The sequence below is a fragment of the Colossoma macropomum genome, unplaced genomic scaffold, assembly GCF_904425465.1.
Source record: "Colossoma macropomum unplaced genomic scaffold, Colossoma_macropomum, whole genome shotgun sequence".
Taxonomy (NCBI): domain Eukaryota; kingdom Metazoa; phylum Chordata; class Actinopteri; order Characiformes; family Serrasalmidae; genus Colossoma; species Colossoma macropomum.
This window is the reverse complement of record NW_023494792.1, coordinates 61,130,805-61,149,569: the sequence shown is the minus strand read 5'-3', so window position 1 is coordinate 61,149,569 and position 18,765 is coordinate 61,130,805. Positions and strand designations below refer to the sequence as shown.

The following is an 18,765-nucleotide window of genomic DNA, read 5'->3' as shown; positions in this document are numbered from 1 at the left end:
CCCTCTAGCGTTACAGAAACCCGGAAGACATACTGAGTGGTAATTCTCCTCTCTACAACCAGATACAGGCCACTAATCTGCAGCACTGGCAGTGACTGACTAGCTAGCGCACTCTCTCTCTTGAATTAGAGTAAATCACAGCTGCCAGTTTGTTTTTAATCATTAAAGTTGGATAAGTGTGAAACTTTGAGCATTCAGGCTCATCAGTAGGCTGTTTTGAGGAGATGTAGAAATGTGTGAGAAATGCTGCGTGTGGTGTGAGACTAGGTCTACATGCCTTAGTCTCATGGACAATGTGTGAGAGTTGGCAGCCCTGTAACCAGAGGTGTAAGTAACAAATTTCATTTACTCTCGTTACTATAATTACAGTTTTCCCTGTTATGGTACTTTTTGGAGTAGAATTAAATTATAGTACTTTTACTCTTACTTGAGTTCATTTTTACTGAAATACTTTTACTTCGCTACTTTGAATTTTCATAACGTTACAGAGTAAAAATAAATGAGCGTATATGCCACTGTCACAGCATGCCACCTCTGCCCAAGTCCGTTTGTGAAATTTCTGTCCTGCTAGATCTGCCCCAGTCAACTGTAAGTGCAATTATTGTGAAATGGAAGCATCCAGGAGCAACAACAGCTCAGCCACAAAAAAAAAAAAACGCTTGAAGTTTCACACAGAAATTTATTTCAGTCCTTGTTAATTAATCATCATTTCAGGAATAAGTATTTATCAAAACACAATGAGCACCAAATTATTTCTTAGTTTAAATAATATTTGCACTTGATATCAGCACAGAATGAACATTCAGGCCGTGCAGGTGAGGAGCTCAGTACTCTGCGTTCAGTGGGTAGTCCTTGTGGTTAGTAGCCCTAAATGAAAGGATAACAGAGCCACTGAGTGACAAACAGATTATAAATATATAAAAACACAGCCACACATATTCTCAGTATCTCTTAACTCACAAGTCTAGTAAGATTATTCTCCAGTTCCTGTTGAAGCTCATAATGGTGTTCATATCTTCTGTACTCAGCTTAAAATCAAAGACCTGTATCAAAAAGGAAACATAATAATATAATAATATGTTCCTTCATTATGAGGAGATTTACATGCAGCAACATACAGTACACAATCCAGTAAGATCACCTGGAAATTTTCTTTGATTCTTTCCGGCTTGACAGATTTGGGAATAACTGCAACATTCCTCTCAATGTGGAACCGGATTAGGATCTATTGATGAAGCATATCAGGTGGTCTGAGGTAAGAACATCACACGACCCTCTCAGCGTGAAATGTAAACCGTCTTTCTACACACATGATGATGTCATAACGACACACACAGGTACCTGCGCTGCTGTTTTCTTATATTTATCAGCGATGGCTCTGATCTTTGGGTCCTTCAGTATGGACGGGTCACGTCGCTTTGCCCTGTAAAAAGAGATCGATCAGTAGAGTTAATGGGTTCCGTTCAGTTCTGCAGTGATGGGTGGGTTCACTGATTACTTAAAGGGGAATTCCACTGTTTTCTCAAAATGTCTGCATAATTAGATTGTTTAGATGTAAACAAAGTGAATCAGAGTGGTTTGGTGTGAAATGGCTGATTATAAAGACTGAGATTTCTTTACAGTGGTGATGATAGGAACGAGATATCGCCAGGACTACAACACAAACCAGTGAACCTACATGAGTCTTCTGAGTTTTTATACAGAACGTTGATGGTGGTTATTTATGCCAATCCCTCCTCATATTTTAAAAATATGTTTTAGGCCAAAATCTTATCTTACAATGTCTTCGCCTTCAGGCAGCACATTCATAACCATTTCATGTAATACCGTAGTGTAAGACAGGCATTAAACTCTTCAGACGTCTGGTTCCTATCACCACCACTGTGATTGACTTAAGCATTTCACAACCACTCTGAACGACTTTTCTTTACACTTTAACAACTGAATTATAAAGAAATTTGGAAAAAGCAGTGGAATTCCCCTTTAAGGACAAATCTGGAATCTGGTGGTATCTGGCAAAGGTTTTAGTTTTTGCCCACCATGGTCTGTCATGGCACCCCAGAGGGCTGTACGCAGTCACTGTGATGCCCTTAGAGTGACAGAAGTCGATCAGCTTCTCCTGCGTCAGGTAGGGATGGCACTCAATCTGGAGTAGGAGATAAAAACATCAGCTGTTTTCATTTATTTTACCAAAATGATTATTGAATATGGTGTAACTGTGCATCGTGAAGAATGGACTTTTGATTAATTATGCTATCTAATGTGATTGCATTGTTTGAACAACAATCAGCACCAATCAGCACCTCACTCCATCTCTCCCCCTAGTAAGCATTATTAGTCATACAGAATTGTGAACTTGATGAGTGTATCATTATCATTCAATAACAGGGGAGTAAAGTAAGAACTATAGATTGCAAAATGCTACCTGGTTGGTGACAGGTTTGTACTTGAGGCCTGGCTTGTTCAGGATGGCTTCAATCTGGCTTCGGTTGAAGTTGGAGATACCGATGGCCTTGACCAGCCCAGCGTCCACCAGCTTCTCCATTTCCTTTATGATAAAACTGAAAACATTAGAATGATCCAAATTCACAGAACCTTCTATGTGCGTTTTATGAACAATTATAATCTGACTAATTTTGATACCTGAGTATCTTAATGGGTTAATGAACGGATGATCGGTTAACCGATGGGAAGAAAACACGAGGCTTTTTAGGTGAAAATCCTGGTGTTACACAGAAATTCACCAGCACACTTTTGTATCTGCACTCATTGTTCATTTTATCAGCTCCACTGACCGTATAGTTTCACTACACAACTGTTTCTACAGTTACAGACTGTAGTCCATCTGTTTCTCTGCATACTTTGTCACCCTGTTCTTCAGTGGTCAGGACCCCCATTCTCAGCACTGCAGTAACACTGACGTGGTGGTGGTGTGTTAGTGTGTGTTGCGCTGGTCTGAGTGGATCAGACACAGCAGTGCTGCTGGAGTATTTAAACACCTCAGTGTCGCTGCTGGACTGAGAACCAAAAACATCCAGCCAACAGCGTCCTGTGGGCAGCGTCCTGTGACCACTGATGAAGGACTAGAGGATGACCAACACAAACTGTGCAGCAGCAGATGAGCTATCGTCTCTGACTTTACATCTACAAGGTGGACTGACCAGGTAGGAGTGTCTAATAGAGTGGACAGTGAGTGGACACAGTGTTTAAAAACTCCAGCAGCACTGCTGTGTCTGATCCACTCATATCAGTGCAACAGAATAATGGAGTACATACATATGCATTGATTTAATGAAGCAATAATGAGGTTTTGATCTGTTCCAGAACAGTCTATGTTCAAATTTCAGGTTTATGACTCTGTAATTACCTCCCATGTCTCCAGAAAGGTGCTGTTGTCTGGAATCACTTTGCCCTCAGCATCAAGCGGGAAAAGTTCTTCTCCAGGCTGCAGATTCAAATCCAGCAATCAGGACTTGTGCACATGTAAGGCTTTTCACATGTTTTATGCTATAAACATTTATTTAATATATATACCTTAAAGCCCATAGGGTTATGAATCAGGTAGAGATCCAGATAGTCCAGCTTTAGGTCACTCAGGGTTTTCTCACAGGCTCCTCTAACCAGAGATCTCTCATGGAACGTGCACCACAGCTGAAAAGATGAACATATAAAATGTTCCGCTCTGTTCTGTTTGTATTTGATTTAAAGGCTTTTAGATAACAGCAAAAATTCTGCCAGGTGTCAATGACTCAGCAGTTTTTAAACTACCATGCGTTGCTTATGTGCCATGGAGAAGTGTAAACTGCTATAGCAGAATGAGTTTTTACAGCCAACGTGTGGAATTTTCGTCACTTCTGTCATTGTAGTGTTTCCGCCCTTTCCCATTTTCTCTCACAATCGACTATTCTCCAGTTCTCTATGTGATCTACTGCACTCACTGCACTAACACAAAGTCCACACCAACCACCCCTGCGACTGCAGGACACACCCTCAAGGTTTCTGCAGTAAACATTGTTATGTAATGCCTTGCACTGCTGGTATGTTCATTTGTGAAGAGTATCTGGTTCTCAGTGTAGTCAAAATTACAGAAAAGAAAAACAGTTTTGTTACATAACAGCTGGCAAGAAGACACCAAAAAAAGAAATTCACCAAAAGTGGTGGACTTTATAGGAGAAAAAAATACATGACTAACTTTTAATGGTAGTAAATGGAGAAATTATTTGTTCCAAGTAATTGTGGAGCACTTCTGTCGGTCCATTCATCCTGACATTTTGTAATGTAAAAGGTGATGTAAAAAAGGAGAGGTTTTGTAGCGACAGCAATGATGTATTTGATCAATTGCTTAAAAACTTAAAACCTATAAGACCCATAAGAAGATAAAACCAAATGACAGTAATGGTTCTGCCCACCTTGCTGATGATGAAAAGCTCCTCTCTTTTTACCACTCCTTGGTCAATCATGGCACGGACACCGGCCCCAACCTCTTCCTCATTCTGATCTATGTGACGCTAGCCAGCCAGGATGGCCACCTTTACAGCTTCTGTGACCTCTCCTCGGGAGGACTGTGGAGAAACATCACTGACACTTTAACACTGGGAGTCATGTAGTTCTAAACTACCACTAGTTTAATGTAGTCTGTGCTCTGAAATACTAAATCCAGCTGATCAGCTACCAAACTCATCTTTAAAACTCCTGATTGCATTTACATGAATTAAAGTGGGGGGAGCTATAAAAGGCCATAAGTTTTCACGATTAGTGCTGAGTTTTGGTGACCTAAATGCATGTAGCTGGTAAGAAGTGACTGAGAATACTGGAATACACAGGTTCCACTTAACACATTAAGAAAGGGATTAAAGGAGAGTCAGAGAAGAGGAGTGAGAGAGATAGAATAGCCTACAACTGTGCAGTTACAATGGTGCAAGAGAATAACTGCAAGCTGTTGCTGAAAAGCTCGTTTAAACAAAAGCAGTCTGGGATTCAGTAGCACAATATTTCAAAGTCTCTTACCTTCCATGTCCCCAGACCTACAATGGGCATTTGTGCTCCAGTGTTGAGCGTGAGAGTGGATGCCATGATGAAGAAATGTTGTTTTTCTACTTAGATGTACTAGATAGTGAAGTGGCTTCCAACAGAAGTCCCTCTGTTTCTTTACACTGTGGCAGCTCATCAAATAAAAGGCCAGTGTCGGGATTTGATTGGGTCCACCCATTAGCTGCTGGAGCTTGGAGCCAACAAGGAGGAGGAGTTAGCAGCCGGTCCAGCAGAGGCTTGCACTCAGTAAATTGACTTGACAAAAAGCTCCGCAGTCTGTGGAAGTAAAATCTTTAGAAAACATTTACAAACTCATAACTGGATGAATAAATAGGCTGAAATACAGAATCTGCTTCTGCACAACGTGTCAAAAAGGAGTTTGTTCACATGTTCTCTCCACACACATTCTTATGATTATATAACCCAGCACAGTGAAACTTTGATACAAGCAAACTGAGAAATAATGGCTCACGGTCACTACAGTATTGTATGGGTAAAAGAAGGTGAAATGGCAAAGCCTTGAAACATTTCAAGGGAAGAATAACTGAAAATGACCCATTTTAACAAGCTGGCTCCAATGGATGGTCTCTCTCCTACTCAGGAGTTGTGCAGGGTGAGAGGCACTGAGCAGGTGTGGTGGTACTCATGTGTCCCCGGCTGGCTGCCGTGCAGTTGGAGTTTATTGGCTCAGGAGCGGTTGGGGAGTCGGGGTCGGGAGTATGGGGTGCCGGGGCTTCTACTCCAGGCCATTCATTCTCTGTTCTCCTGGAGTGAGAGTTGTGTTCCTATACTCGGCATTAGGTCAAGCTCATTCTGTCTTAGTGTTGGACTCCGCCAAGGTTGTGCCTTGTCTCCACTCCTGTTCGTGATATTCATGGACAGGGTGTCAAGGCGTAGCCGCGGTCAGGAGGTCATTATGGGTGGAGGCCGGAGGGTGGCATCTCTACTATTTGCAGATGATGTGGTCCTTTTGGTTGGATTGCATGGATGCCTCCAGCGCTCACTGGAGCGGTTTGCAACTGAGTCTGAAGCCAATCAGCACCTCCGAGTCCATGGTCCTAGCCTGGAAAAGGATGGCATGCCCACTCCAGGTCAGGTTAAAGGACCTGCCCCAGGTGGAGGAGTTTAAGTATCTTGGGGTCTTGTTCACGATTGATGTGAGGAGGGATCGTGAGATCGGTTGCAGGCTGGGTCAGGCGGCAGCAGTAATGCAGTCACTGTATCAGACTGTAGTGGTGAAGAGCTGAGCCATAAGGCAAAGCTCTCTGCCTACATCCCAACTCTCACCTGTGGTCACAAGCTGTGGATCATGACCGAAAGAATGAGATCCCAGATACAAGCAGTGGAAATTAGGTTTCTTCGCAGGGTGGCGGCTACACTCTACTTGATAGGGTGAGGAGCTCGGTCATCTGGGAGGAGGTCAGAGTAGAGCTGCTACTTCTCCACACTGAGAGGAGCCAGTTGAAGTGGTTTGGGCATCTGGGAAGAGACCCCGGGGTTGTCCTAGGACCTGCTGGAGGGATTATATCTCCAAATTGGCCTGGGAGCAGCTCGGGATCCCCCAGAATGAGCTGGAGGAAGTTGCAGGGGAAAGGGCCGTCTGGGATTCTCTGCTCTCCCAACTGCTACTGTGACCCTATGTGGATTAAGCGGTTAATGATGATGAATGAATGAATGAATGAGTTCAATCAAGGATATTAGAAAGAAAGAAGATGCACTGTTTGTTGTTTTTTTGTTTTTTTTTTACTTTTTAGCACAGAAAATAAAGCCTTATCACACCTTACACTAACACACCACCACCATGTCAGTGTTACTGCAGTGCTGAGAATGATCCACCACCCAAATAGTACTTGCTCTGTGAGGGTCCATGGGGGTCCTGACCACTGAAGAACAGGGTAAAAGGGGGCTAACAAAGTATCAGAGAAACAGATGGACTACAGTCTGTAACTGTAGAACTACAAAGTGCACCTATATAGTAAGTGGAGCTGATAAAATGGACAATGAGTGTAGAAACATAACATAAACATAATGTTATGCCTGATCGGTGTACCTATCTCAAATCTTCCCTTTATATCAAAGTTTTTGGAAGCAGCTGCGGCGCAGCAACTAATTTCCTACTAGCATAGGAATTACATGCATTAAAAACCTCAGCCTCTAACAGCAGTCATCAGTTATCATTACTTAACCTAAATACTTCTGTCCAGTGACTGTTTTTCCCTTTTCTCTATTTGAATATATTATATTAATGGTAAAATCTTATTCTCTGCTCATATTGCACTTATGATTGCTTTGCTATCCAATGTGGACCAGAGGAGGATGGGCTCCCCTTCTGAGTCTTGTTTCCTCTCAAGGTTTCTTCCTCTTTATGCTCTTAAGGAGTTTTTCCTTGCTACTGGCGACACTCATGGGGACTCAGACCCAGATTTTTCTATGAAGCTGCTTTTTGACAACAGCTGTTGTAAAAAGCGTTATATAAGTAAACTTTGACTTGACTTCACTTGTTCTCTAGGCTGCAGATTCAAATCCAGCAAGCAGATGCTTCTCACATGTTGTACATTATAAATATCTATTTATTAATTTTATCATACAGAAGTGTATTAGCTAGAGATCCAGATAGTCCAGCTTTAGGTCCTTCAGGGTTTTCTCACAGGCTCCTCTAACCAAAGATCTCTCATGGTACGGGCACCATAGCTGAAAGGATAAATATGTAAATATATAACATTGAATTACACTTCACTCTCTGTTTGTTTTGGACTGTGAGCAATAAAACTCTCACACCCTTAAATCATGAGATAACAACAAAAATTCTGCAAGTTGTCAATGACTCGGCAGTTTTTGTGTGTGTATAATGTCATGGCCGTGCCGTTGTGCTACATAGAGAATAAGCTTTTACAATATGTGAAAATGTGGAAATTCACAAGGAGGGGGTAGGAAAAAATATTCACATGTAGGAGGAATATTTATCAAAAATACAAAACCATAACAAATACATGAATGATAAATGACCATAATGCAAGTGATGCTAAGTACATTCTTAAAGAGACAGTTCCTCAATTTATCTGTAGTAAAGACAATGGTTCTGTTTAGAACCATGAACACTCAAAGAACCATTTGCATGCTTAAATGGTTCTTTGCATAGAGAAATGGTTCTTCAGATTGATGGAGAATGTGCTGTGTGTGGTTCTGTATAGAACCTTTTTGAAAAGAGTTCTATATAGCACCAAAAAAGGGGTCTGCCGATGGTACAAGCTTGACATCGTAACAACAGCAGAACCCGTTTTAGTGCTGTATAGAAGCATACACAACACAAGAGCCCTTTAAAGCATGCAAATAGTTTTTGGTTCTTCATAGAACCATTGTCTTTACGAAAGAATTCTTGAAGAACCATGTTCTTTATTAGTGTACTTAAGGCATATTCTGTGCAGCTATGATGCTACACGTGGTGACACACTCTCTCTCATGCTGTCTTGCATAATATTTTACAATTATGGGTGAGTATTTCTGAACTCTGAATATCAGATGTCTACATGCTATTAACTAGGGAAGGGTAATATAGTAAATAAATGTATATAATAAAATTATATATATACATACATACATACATATATATATATATATATATATACACACACACACATATTTTACAGGCTCTCTGTAGCTGCTTCACACTCTATAACTGCCAATTGTCACGGGGAAGCACAGGCGAGAACATGAAACACACCTCAACGAATGGGATCAAATAAAGGCTGAGACAGAAAACTGAAATAAAAGATAATCTGAAAACCAAAAACAAATACTGTGCGATTACGAGAGGTAGATCAGCTTTATGTTTCACCTGTTTGCTCTTTGTGGAACAAACACTTTTTGTATGGCTTGGAGCCGTTTCTTATTTAAGCCTTCTTTTTGGCTTTTAAGTAGTTTTGGGGCAATGTATTTTTTTTTGCCCTCTTTTTCTTCTTTCTGTTGTTTTGGGCCAATTTCTTTTTTTTCCCAGCCCTCTTTTCTTTTAACCCACCTGGGCTAAGTACCGTACCAGTCACCCCTCTACAAAGGTGTGACAAAGGGCTGCCGTTTGCCACAGCCTTAAGTAGAGGAGTCCACAGGTGTGCCAGGTTGGGCCTAATCAGCCCGAGGGCTTCTGGGATTTGGAGTTCCCTGAACTTGTGGCACCTCGCTGCCGTCGCCCTCTGCTGGCGGCCGGCAGGACAGGCTGGGCCTTTACAGCAAAACTTTAGAATAAATGTCATAAAATATGAATAAATCCCATTACTAGCTTGGCACTAACATAGTTTAGGGATTTCCATAGCAATGTAATTGTGACAGCAACAGAGAGTAAGACAGTAAGGCACAGCAGAGAAGCCCATACAAAACACTGAACTCGAGGGGGAGGTCACCACTAGCCACACACTTCACCCCGAAGGTGATCTCCGCCCCCACCCCACTCGACTCGTTATAGCTCTGTATGACATGTTCTGCTTGATGTAAGGGGAGGCAAGGGGAAGGGCGGGGGCAAGGGCGGGGGCAGGGGCAGGAGCAGGGGCAGGGGCAGGGGCAGGGGCAGATACTTGTGAATGTACAAGATGTGCATGTGAATGTTGGTGTGACCGGTTTGGGGAAAAATTAGGATTTTTTTTTGAGAAAATTCAAACAAAGGAATGCCAGAGCAGCATGTTCAAACGTCTGTCTTGCTGTCATTCTGATCACCCCTCTACAAAGGTGTCAGTGCCGTTTGCCTGTCCTAAGTACAGCACTCAGCAGGTGAGGCCAGTTGGCCTGATTAACCCAGGGAAGTCTGAGAATTGGAGTTCCCACGGCCACTGGCTCTCATCCTCAGAGAGTCGCCTACGCCCTCTTCTGGCTGCGGCAGCATGGGCTGATTCCTTACAGATACATACTTCAACAAATAAATGAATAAATAAATAACGAATGAAAACAGTCAACTCATCGGCCACACCGCACATACGCAACACCCCAACTTAAAAACCTTCCTGCGCCCCTGCCTGCTTATCATTTTAGCTATTTAAGAACTTGTTATTAGTCATGCTCAGTTCACTGACCAAGTCGGTCGTTTACCTCTTCATCTCCCTTCAGTTCACACTAGTTGGGGGGGGTTGTTGTGTGTTTTCAGTGAAGGTTTTTCCAGAGCCGGTTTATGAGGAGTCTGGCCTCTTCCTGTTTAGCCTGTTATGTCAAAAACATGACTGCGAGTTGTCAATGAATGGGGGTGAATGGAGCTGACTGGAATGACTTACTTAGAACTTTCCTTTCATTTTGAAAAGTAGAAGTTTGTATTTTCACTAAAAAAGCAAAGATAACCTACCAGCATGTTTCATTTTTCTACAGCAAATGAGTTTTAGGAAGCAGGACGTTAGCATTACTGCTACCGTGTGCTGATTGATTAGGATTAATTCCACTGAGTGCTGATTGGCTGGTCAGTGGAGCAGCTTATTGGCTCACTGAAGTCATAAATGTACATGAGGCACTGTCTCAAACTCTTATAGCTCGAGTTCAAAAGCTCTCAAAGATATAACAGCAGTGTTAAGATGTTTTATGCTGTTCTGTGTTCAGGAAATTAACATTAAAAATATTTATATATTTAATATGTAAAAGTATTTATAAACCATGATTTTGCTCAAATGCTCCATCTTGACCCATTCATCTAAGACTTTCTCAGGAGAGTGCCCTCTAGCGTTACAGAAACCCGGAAGACATACTGAGTGGTAATTCTCCTCTCTACAACCAGATACAGGCCACTTATGTGCAGCACTGGCAGTGACTGACTAGCTAGCTCACTCTCTCTCTCTTGAATTAGAGTAAATCACAGCTGCCAGTTTGTTTTTAATCATTAAAGTTGGATAAGTGTGAAACTTTGAGCATTCAGGCTCATCAGTAGGCTGTTTTGAGGAGAGATGTAGAAATGTGTGAGAAATGCTGCGTGTGGTGTGAGACTAGGTCTAAATGCCTTAGTCTCATGGACAATGTGTGAGAGTTGGCAGCCCTGTAACCAGAGGTGTAAGTAACAAATTTCATTTACTCTCGTTACTATAATTACAGTTTTCCCTGTTACGGTACTTTTTGGAGTAGAATTAAATCATAGTACTTTTACTCTTACTTGAGTTCATTTTTACTGAAATACTTTTACTTCGCTACTTTGAATTTTCATAACGTTACAGAGTAAAAATAAATGAGCGTATATGCCACTGTCACAGCATGCCACCTCTGCCCAAGTCCGTTTGTGAAATTTCTGTCCTGCTAGATCTGCCCCAGTCAACTGTAAGTGCAATTATTGTGAAATGGAAGCATCCAGGAGCAACAACAGCTCAGACACAAAACGCTTGAAGAAGTTTCACACAGAAATTTATTTCAGTCCTTGTTAATTAATCATCATTTCAGGAATAAGTATTTATCAAAACACAATGAGCACCAAATTATTTCTTAGTTTACATAATATCTGCACTTGATATCAGCACAGAATGAACATTCAGGCCGTGCAGGTGAGGAGCTCAGTACTCTGCGTTCAGTGGGTAGTCCTTGTGGTTAGTAGCCCTAAATGAAAGGATAACAGAGCCACTGAGTTACAAACAGATTATAAATATATAAAAACACAGCCACACATATTCTCAGTATCTCTTAACTCACAAGTCTAGTAAGATTATTCTCCGGTTCCTGTTGAAGCTCATAATGGTGTTCATATCTTCTGTACTCAGCTTAAAATCAAAGACCTGTATCAAAAAGGAAAGATAATAATATAATAATATGTTCCTTCATTATGAGGAGATTTACATGCAGCAACATACAGTACACAATCCAGTAAGATCACCTGGAAATTTTCTTTGATTCTTTCCGGCTTGACAGATTTGGGAATAACTGCAACATTCCTCTCAATGTGGAACCGGATTAGGATCTATTGATGAAGCATATCAGGTGGTCTGAGGTAAGAACATCACACGACCCTCTCAGCGTGAAATGTAAACCGTCTTTCTACACACATGATGATGTCATAACGACACACACAGGTACCTGCGCTGCTGTTTTCTTATATTTATCAGCGATGGCTCTGATCTTTGGGTCCTCCAGGAGGGACGGGTCACGTCGCTTTGCCCTGTAAGAAGAGATCAATCAATAGAGTTAATGGGTTCCGTTCAGTTCTGCAGTGATGGGTGGGTTCACTGATTACTTAAAGGGGAATTCCACTGTTTTCTCAAAATTTCTGCATAATTAGATTGTTTAGACGTAAACAAAGTGAATCAGAGTGGTTTGGTGTGAAATGGCTGATTATAAAGACTGAGATTTCTTTACAGTGGTGATGATAGGAACGAGATATCGCCAGGACTACAACACAAACCAGTGAACCTACACGAGTCTTCTGAGTTTTTATACAGAACGTTGATGGTGGTTATTTATGCCAATCCCTCCTCATATTTTAAAAATATGTTTTAGGCCAAAATCTTATCTTACAATGTCTTCGCCTTCAGGCAGCACATTCATAACCATTTCATGTAATACCGTAGTGTAAGACAGGCATTAAACTCTTCAGACGTCTGGTTCCTATCACCACCACTGTGATTGACTTAAGCATTTCACAACCACTCTGAACGACTTTTCTTTACACTTTAACAACTGAATTATAAAGAAATTTGGAAAAAGCAGTGGAATTCCCCTTTAAGGACAAATCTGGAATCTGGTGGTATCTGGTAAAGGTGTTAGTTTTTACCCACCATGGTCTGTCATGGCACCCCAGAGGGCTGTACGCAGTCACTGTGATGCCCTTAGAGTGACAGAAGTTGATCAGCTTCTCCTGCGTCAGGTAGGGATGGCACTCAATCTGGAGCAGGAGATTAAAACATCAGATATTTTCATTTATTTTACCAAAATGATTATTGAATATGGTGTAACTGTGCATCGTGAAGAATGGACTTTTGATTAATTATGCTATCTAATATGATTGCATTGTTTGAACAACAATCAGCACCAATCAGCACCTCACTCCATCTCTCCCCCTGCCTCCTGACTCTAGTGTTGCTAGTAAGCATTATTAGTCATACAGAATTGTGAACTTGATGAGTGTATCATTATCATTCAATAACAGGGGAGTAAAGTAAGAACTATAGATTGGAAAATGCTACCTGGTTGTTGACAGGTTTGTACTTGAGGCCTGGCTTGTTCAGGATGGCTTCAATCTGGCTTCGGTTGAAGTTGGAGATACCGATGGCCTTGACCAGCCCAGCGTCCACCAGCTTCTCCATTTCCTTTATGATAAAACTGAAAACATTAGAATGATCCAAATTCACAGAACCTTCTATGTGCGTTTTATGAACAATTATAATCTGACTAATTTTGATACCTGAGTATCTTAATGGGTTAATGAACGGATGATCGGTTAACCGATGGGAAGAAAACACGAGGCTTTTTAGGTGAAAATACTGGTGTTACACAGAAATTCACCAGCACACTTTTGTATCTGCACTCATTGTCCATTTTATCAGCTCCACTGACCGTATAGTTTCACTCTGTAGTTCTACAGTTACAGACTGTAGTCCATCTGTTTCTCTGCATACTTTGTCACCCTCTTCTTCAGTGGTCAGGACCCCCATTCGCAGCACTGCAGTAACACTAACGTGGTGGTGGTGTGTTAGTGTGTGTTGCGCTGGTCTGAGTGGATCAGACACAGCAGTGCTGCTGGAGTATTTAAACACCTCAGTGTCGCTGCTGGACTGAGAACCAAAAATATCCAGCCAACAGTGTCCTGTGGGCAGCGTCCTGTGACCACTGATGAAGGACTAGAGGATGACCAACACACACTGTGCAGCAGCAGATGAGCTATCATCCCTGACTTTACATCTACAAGGTGGACTGACAAGGTAGGAGTGTCTAATAGCGTGGACAGTGAGTGGACACAGTGTTTAAAAACTCCAGCAGCACTGCTGTGTCTGATCCATTCATATCAGGGCAACAGAATAATGGAGTACATACATATGCATTGATTTAATGAGGTAATAATGAGGTTTTGATCTGTTCCAGAACAGTCTATGTTCATGTACTGAAATTTCAGGTTTATGACTCTGTAATTACCTCCCATGTCTCCAGAAAGGTGCTGTTGTCTGGAATCACTTTGCCCTCAGCATCAAGCGGGAAAAGTTCTTCTCCAGGCTGCAGATTCAAATCCAGCAATCAGGACTTGTGCACATGTAATGCTTTTCACATGTTTTATGCTATAAACATTTATTTAATATGAATACCTTAAAGCCCATAGGGTTATGAATCAGGTAGAGATCCAGATAGTCCAGCTTTAGGTCACTCAGGGTTTTCTCACAGGCTCCTCTAACCAAAGATCTCTCATGGAACGTGCACCACAGCTGAAAAGATGAACATATAAAATGTTCCACGCTGTTCTGTTTGTATTTGATTGTGATTAGTGTGACTCATCAGCTAATGATCACTCATTTAAAGGCTTTTAGATAACAGCAAAAATTCTGCCAGGTGTCAATGACTCAGCAGTTTTTAAACTACATTTACATTTACATTTACATTTACATCATTTAGCAGACGCTCTTATCCAGAGCGACTTACAAAAAGTGCTTTGTCTATCCAGAGAAAGAATCTTCGCTAGCTACCGATAGGTTAGAGAGAAAGTCAGTCCTAAGCTCAGATACTGGTAGAATCAGAAGGTCATTGACACCTAGTGAAAAAGGGACAGAGTTAAACACAGAACAGTGCAATACGATAAAATACATAAGTGCTGTACAATACATTACAATCAATACTTAATTTAGTGCTCATTTAAGTGCTGAATAAACAGGTGTGTCTTCAGTCTGCGTTTGAAGACAGCGAGAGACTCTGCTGTACGGACAGCCAGTGGGAGTTCGTTCCACCACCTGGGTGCCAGCACAGAGAACAGTCTAGTTGCTTGCCTTCCACGCGCCTTGAAGGATGGCGGGTCAAGCCGAGCTGTACTCGAAGCTCGAAGGGCTCGTGGTGCAGTTCGAGATTTGACCATTGCCATCAAGTAGGGAGGGGCTGGTCCATTTTTGGCCTTGTAGGCAAGCATAAGGGTTTTAAATCTGATGCGTGCAGCTACAGGAAGCCAGTGAAGGGAGCGCAGCAGTGGGGTGACGTGGCTGAACTTTGGGAGATTGAAGATGAGTCTTGCTGCTGCATTCTGGATGAGTTGCAGAGGCCTGATGGCTGCATCGGAAGACCAGCCAAGAGCGAGTTGCAGTAGTCAAGCCTTGAGATGACAAAAGACTGCACTAGCACCTGAGTGGCCTCTCTCGAGAGAAAGGGTCGGATCCTCCGGATGTTGAACAGCAGAAATCTGCATGACCGAGTTATGTTCACAATGTGAGTCGAGAACGATAACTGGCCATCCAAAACCACACCAAGACTTCTTGCCTTTGCTGACGGAACAATCAGAGAGTTCTCGAATGAGATGGCGAGATCATGATGAGGACCTGTAGTTGCAGGGATGAACAGTAGCTCAGTCTTGCTAGGATTGAGCTTCAGGTGGTGAGCTGCCATCCATGAAGAGATGTCAGACAGACATGCCGAGATCCGACTGGAAACCTGTGTGTCCGAGGGTGAGAAAGAAAGCATTAGTTGAGTGTCATCAGCATAACAGTGATAAGAGAAGCCATGAGATGATATTACATTGCCAAGAGAGCTAGTGTAAAGAGAAAAGAGAAGAGGACCTAGCACCGAGCCTTGTGGGACACCAGTGGAGAGCCTGCATGGAGAGGATATGGACCCTCTCCATGTTACCTGATAAGAGCGATCCTCCAGATAGGACTTGAACCACTTCCACGCAGAGCCAGTGATTCCAAGGTTGGTGAGGACATCCAGAAGGATTGTGTGGTTGACCGTGTCAAAAGCTGCTGAGAGGTCAAGAAGAATCAGGACAGATGACATACTGGCTGATCTTGCTGACTGGAGCTTCTCTGTCACTGCTATAAGAGCAGTTTCTGTTGAGTGCGCTGGTTTGAAGCCAGACTGGTTGGGGTCCTGGAGCTGGTTCTGCGTGAGAAAGAGAGACAGTTGATTATAGACTGCACGTTCAAGAATTTTTGAAAGGAAAGAAAGGAGTGATACCGGTCTGTAGTTGTTGACATCAGAGCTGTCAAGCGAGGGCTTCTTCAGGAGCTACCATGTGTTGCTTATGTGCCATGGAGAAGTGTAAACTGCTATAGCAGAATGAGTTTTTATAACCAACGTGTGGAATTTTCGTCACTTCTGTCATTGTAGTGTTTCCGCCCTTTCCCATTTTCTAACAGCTGGCAAGAAGACACCAAAAAAAGAAATTCACCAAAAGTGGTGGACTTTATAGAAGAAAAAAATACATGACTAACTTTTAAATGGTAGTAAATGGAGAAATTATTTGTTCCAAGTAATTGTGGAGCACTTCTGTCGGTCCATTCATCCTGACATTTTGTAATGTAAAAGGTGATGTAAAAAAGGAGAGGTTTTGTAGCGACAGCAATGATGTATTTGATCAATTGCTTAAAAACTGAAGACCTATAAGACCCATAAGAAGATAAAATCAAATGACAGTAATGGTTCTGTCCACCTTGCTGATGATGAAAAGCTCCTCTCTTTTTACCACTCCTTGGTCAATCATGGCACGGACACCGGCCCCAACCTCTTCCTCATTCTGATAGGCATAAGCCCCATCTATGTGACGGTAACCAGCCTGGATGGCCACCTTTACGGCTTCTGTGACCTCTCCTCGGGAAGACTGTGGAGAAACACCACTGACACTTTAACACTGGGAGTTGGAAGTGGGGGGAGCTATAAAAGGCCATAAGGTTTCACGATTAGTGCTGAGTTTTGGGGACCTAAATGCATGGAGCTGGTAAGAAGTGACTGAGAATACTGGAATACACAGGTTCCACTTAACACAGTAAGAAAGGGATTAAAGGAGAGTCAGAGAAGAGGAGTGAGAGAGATAGAATAGCCTACAACTGTGCAGTTACAATGGTGCAAGAGAATAACTGCAAGCTGTTGCTGAAAAGCTCATTTAAACAAAAGCAGTCTGGGATTCAGTAGCACGATATTTCAAAGTCTCTTACCTTCCATGTCCCCAGACCTACAATGGGCATTTGTGCTCCAGTGTTGAGAGTGAGAGCGGATGCCATGATGAAGAAATGTTGTTAGATGTACTAGATAGTGAAGTAGCTTCCAACAGACGTCTCTCTGCTTCTTAACACAGGCAGCTCATTAAATAAAACGCCAGTGTCGGGATTTGATTGGGTCCACCCATTAGCTGCTGGAGCTTGGAGCCAACAAGGAGGAGGAGTTAGCAGCCGGTCCAGCAGAGGCTTGCACTCAGTAAATTGACTTGACAAAAAGCTCCTCAGTCTGTGGAAGTAAAATCTTTAGAAAACATTTACAAACTCATAACTGGATGAATAAATAGGCTGAAATACAGAATCTGCTTCTGCACAATGTGTCAAAAAGGAGTTTGTTCACATGTTCTCTCCACACACATTCTTATGATTATATAACCCAGCACAGTGAAACTTTGATACAAGCAAACTGAGAAATAATGGATCACGGTCACTACAGTATTGTATGGGTAAAAGAAGGTGAAATGGCAAAGCCTTGAAACATTTCAAGGGAAGAATAACTGAAAATGACCCATTTTAACAAGCTGGCTCCCATGGATGGTCTCTCTCCTACTCAGGAGTTGCACAGGGTGAGAGGCACCGAGCGGGGGTGCTCATGATTCCCGGCTGGCTGCTGTGCAGTTGGAGTTTATTGGCTCAGGAGTGGTTGGGGAGTCGGGGTCGGGAGGATGGGGTGCCGGGGCTACTACTCCAGGCCATTCATTCTCTGTACTCCCAGAGTGAGAGTTGTGTTCCTATACTCGGCATTAGGTCAAGCTCATTCTGTCTTAGTGTTGGACTCCGCCAAGGTTGTGCCTTGTCTCCACTCCTGTTCGTGATATTCATGGACAGGGTGTCAAGGCGTAGCCGCGGTCAGGAGGTCATTATGGGTGGAGGCCAGAGGGTGGCATCTCTACTATTTGCAGATGATGTGGTTCTTTTGGCTGGATTGCATGGATGCCTCCAGCGCTCACTGGAGCGGTTTGCAACTGAGTCTGAAGCCAATCAGCACGTCCGAGTCCATGGTCCTAGCCTGGAAAAGGATGGCATGCCCACTCCAGGTCAGGTTAAAGGACCTGCCCCAGGTGGAGGAGTTTAAGTATCTTGGGGTCTTGTTCACGATTGATGTGAGGAGGGATCGTGAGATCGGTTGCAGGCTGGGTCAGGCGGCAGCGGTAATGCGGTCACTGTACCGGACTGTAGTGGTGAAGAGCTGAGCCATAAGGCAAAGCTCTCTGCCTACATCCCAACTCTCACCTGTGGTCACAAGCTGTGGATCATGACCGAAAGAATGAGATCCCAGATACAAGTGGCGGAAATTAGGTTTCTTCGCAGGGTGGCGGCTACACTCTACTTGATAGAGTGAGGAGCTCGGTCATCTGGGAGGAGGTCAGAGTAGAGCTGCTACTTCTCCACACTGAGAGGAGCCAGTTGAAGTGGTTTGGGCATCTGGGAAGAGACCCCAGGGTTGTCCTAGGACCCACTGGAGGGATTATATCTCCAAATTGGCCTGGGAGCAGCTCGGGATCCCCCAGAATGGGCTGGAGGAAGTTGCAAGGGAAAGGGCCGTCTGGGATTCTCTGCTCTCCCAACTGCTACTGTGACCCTATGTGGATTAAGCGGTTAATGATGATGA

At 42.9% G+C, this 18,765-nt stretch overlaps 1 protein-coding gene across 10 annotated transcripts; it reads right to left on the bottom strand.

Annotated features, from left to right (window-relative positions):
* Nucleotides 1-659: 659 nt before the first annotated feature.
* LOC118812633 (aldo-keto reductase family 1 member B1-like) lies at nt 660-17,255 on the bottom strand. Of its 10 annotated transcripts, XM_036577737.1 has the most exons (11): nt 17,094-17,251; nt 16,664-16,759; nt 4,410-4,481; nt 3,535-3,651; nt 3,368-3,445; nt 2,426-2,548; nt 2,040-2,146; nt 1,342-1,423; nt 1,142-1,225; nt 961-1,043; nt 660-867 (listed from the first exon to the last, which is right to left on the bottom strand). In XM_036577737.1, the coding sequence occupies exons 1-11, from the start codon at nt 17,157-17,159 to the stop codon at nt 825-827; spliced, it is 951 nt and encodes a 316-aa protein (XP_036433630.1). In that variant the 5' UTR covers nt 17,160-17,251; the 3' UTR covers nt 660-824. The 10 variants fall into 10 exon arrangements, with proteins under 10 accessions (XP_036433630.1, XP_036433637.1, XP_036433632.1 ...); XM_036577738.1 differs by lacking the exons at nt 660-867; nt 961-1,043; nt 1,142-1,225; ... (4 more) ...; nt 3,535-3,651; nt 4,410-4,481 and adding exons at nt 11,372-11,577; nt 11,671-11,753; nt 11,852-11,935; ... (3 more) ...; nt 14,104-14,181; nt 14,271-14,387 and having other exon boundaries at nt 16,592-16,759; nt 17,094-17,255; XM_036577744.1 differs by lacking the exons at nt 4,410-4,481; nt 16,664-16,759; nt 17,094-17,251 and adding an exon at nt 3,769-4,358 and having other exon boundaries at nt 2,426-2,561.
* Nucleotides 17,256-18,765: the final 1,510 nt, after the last annotated feature.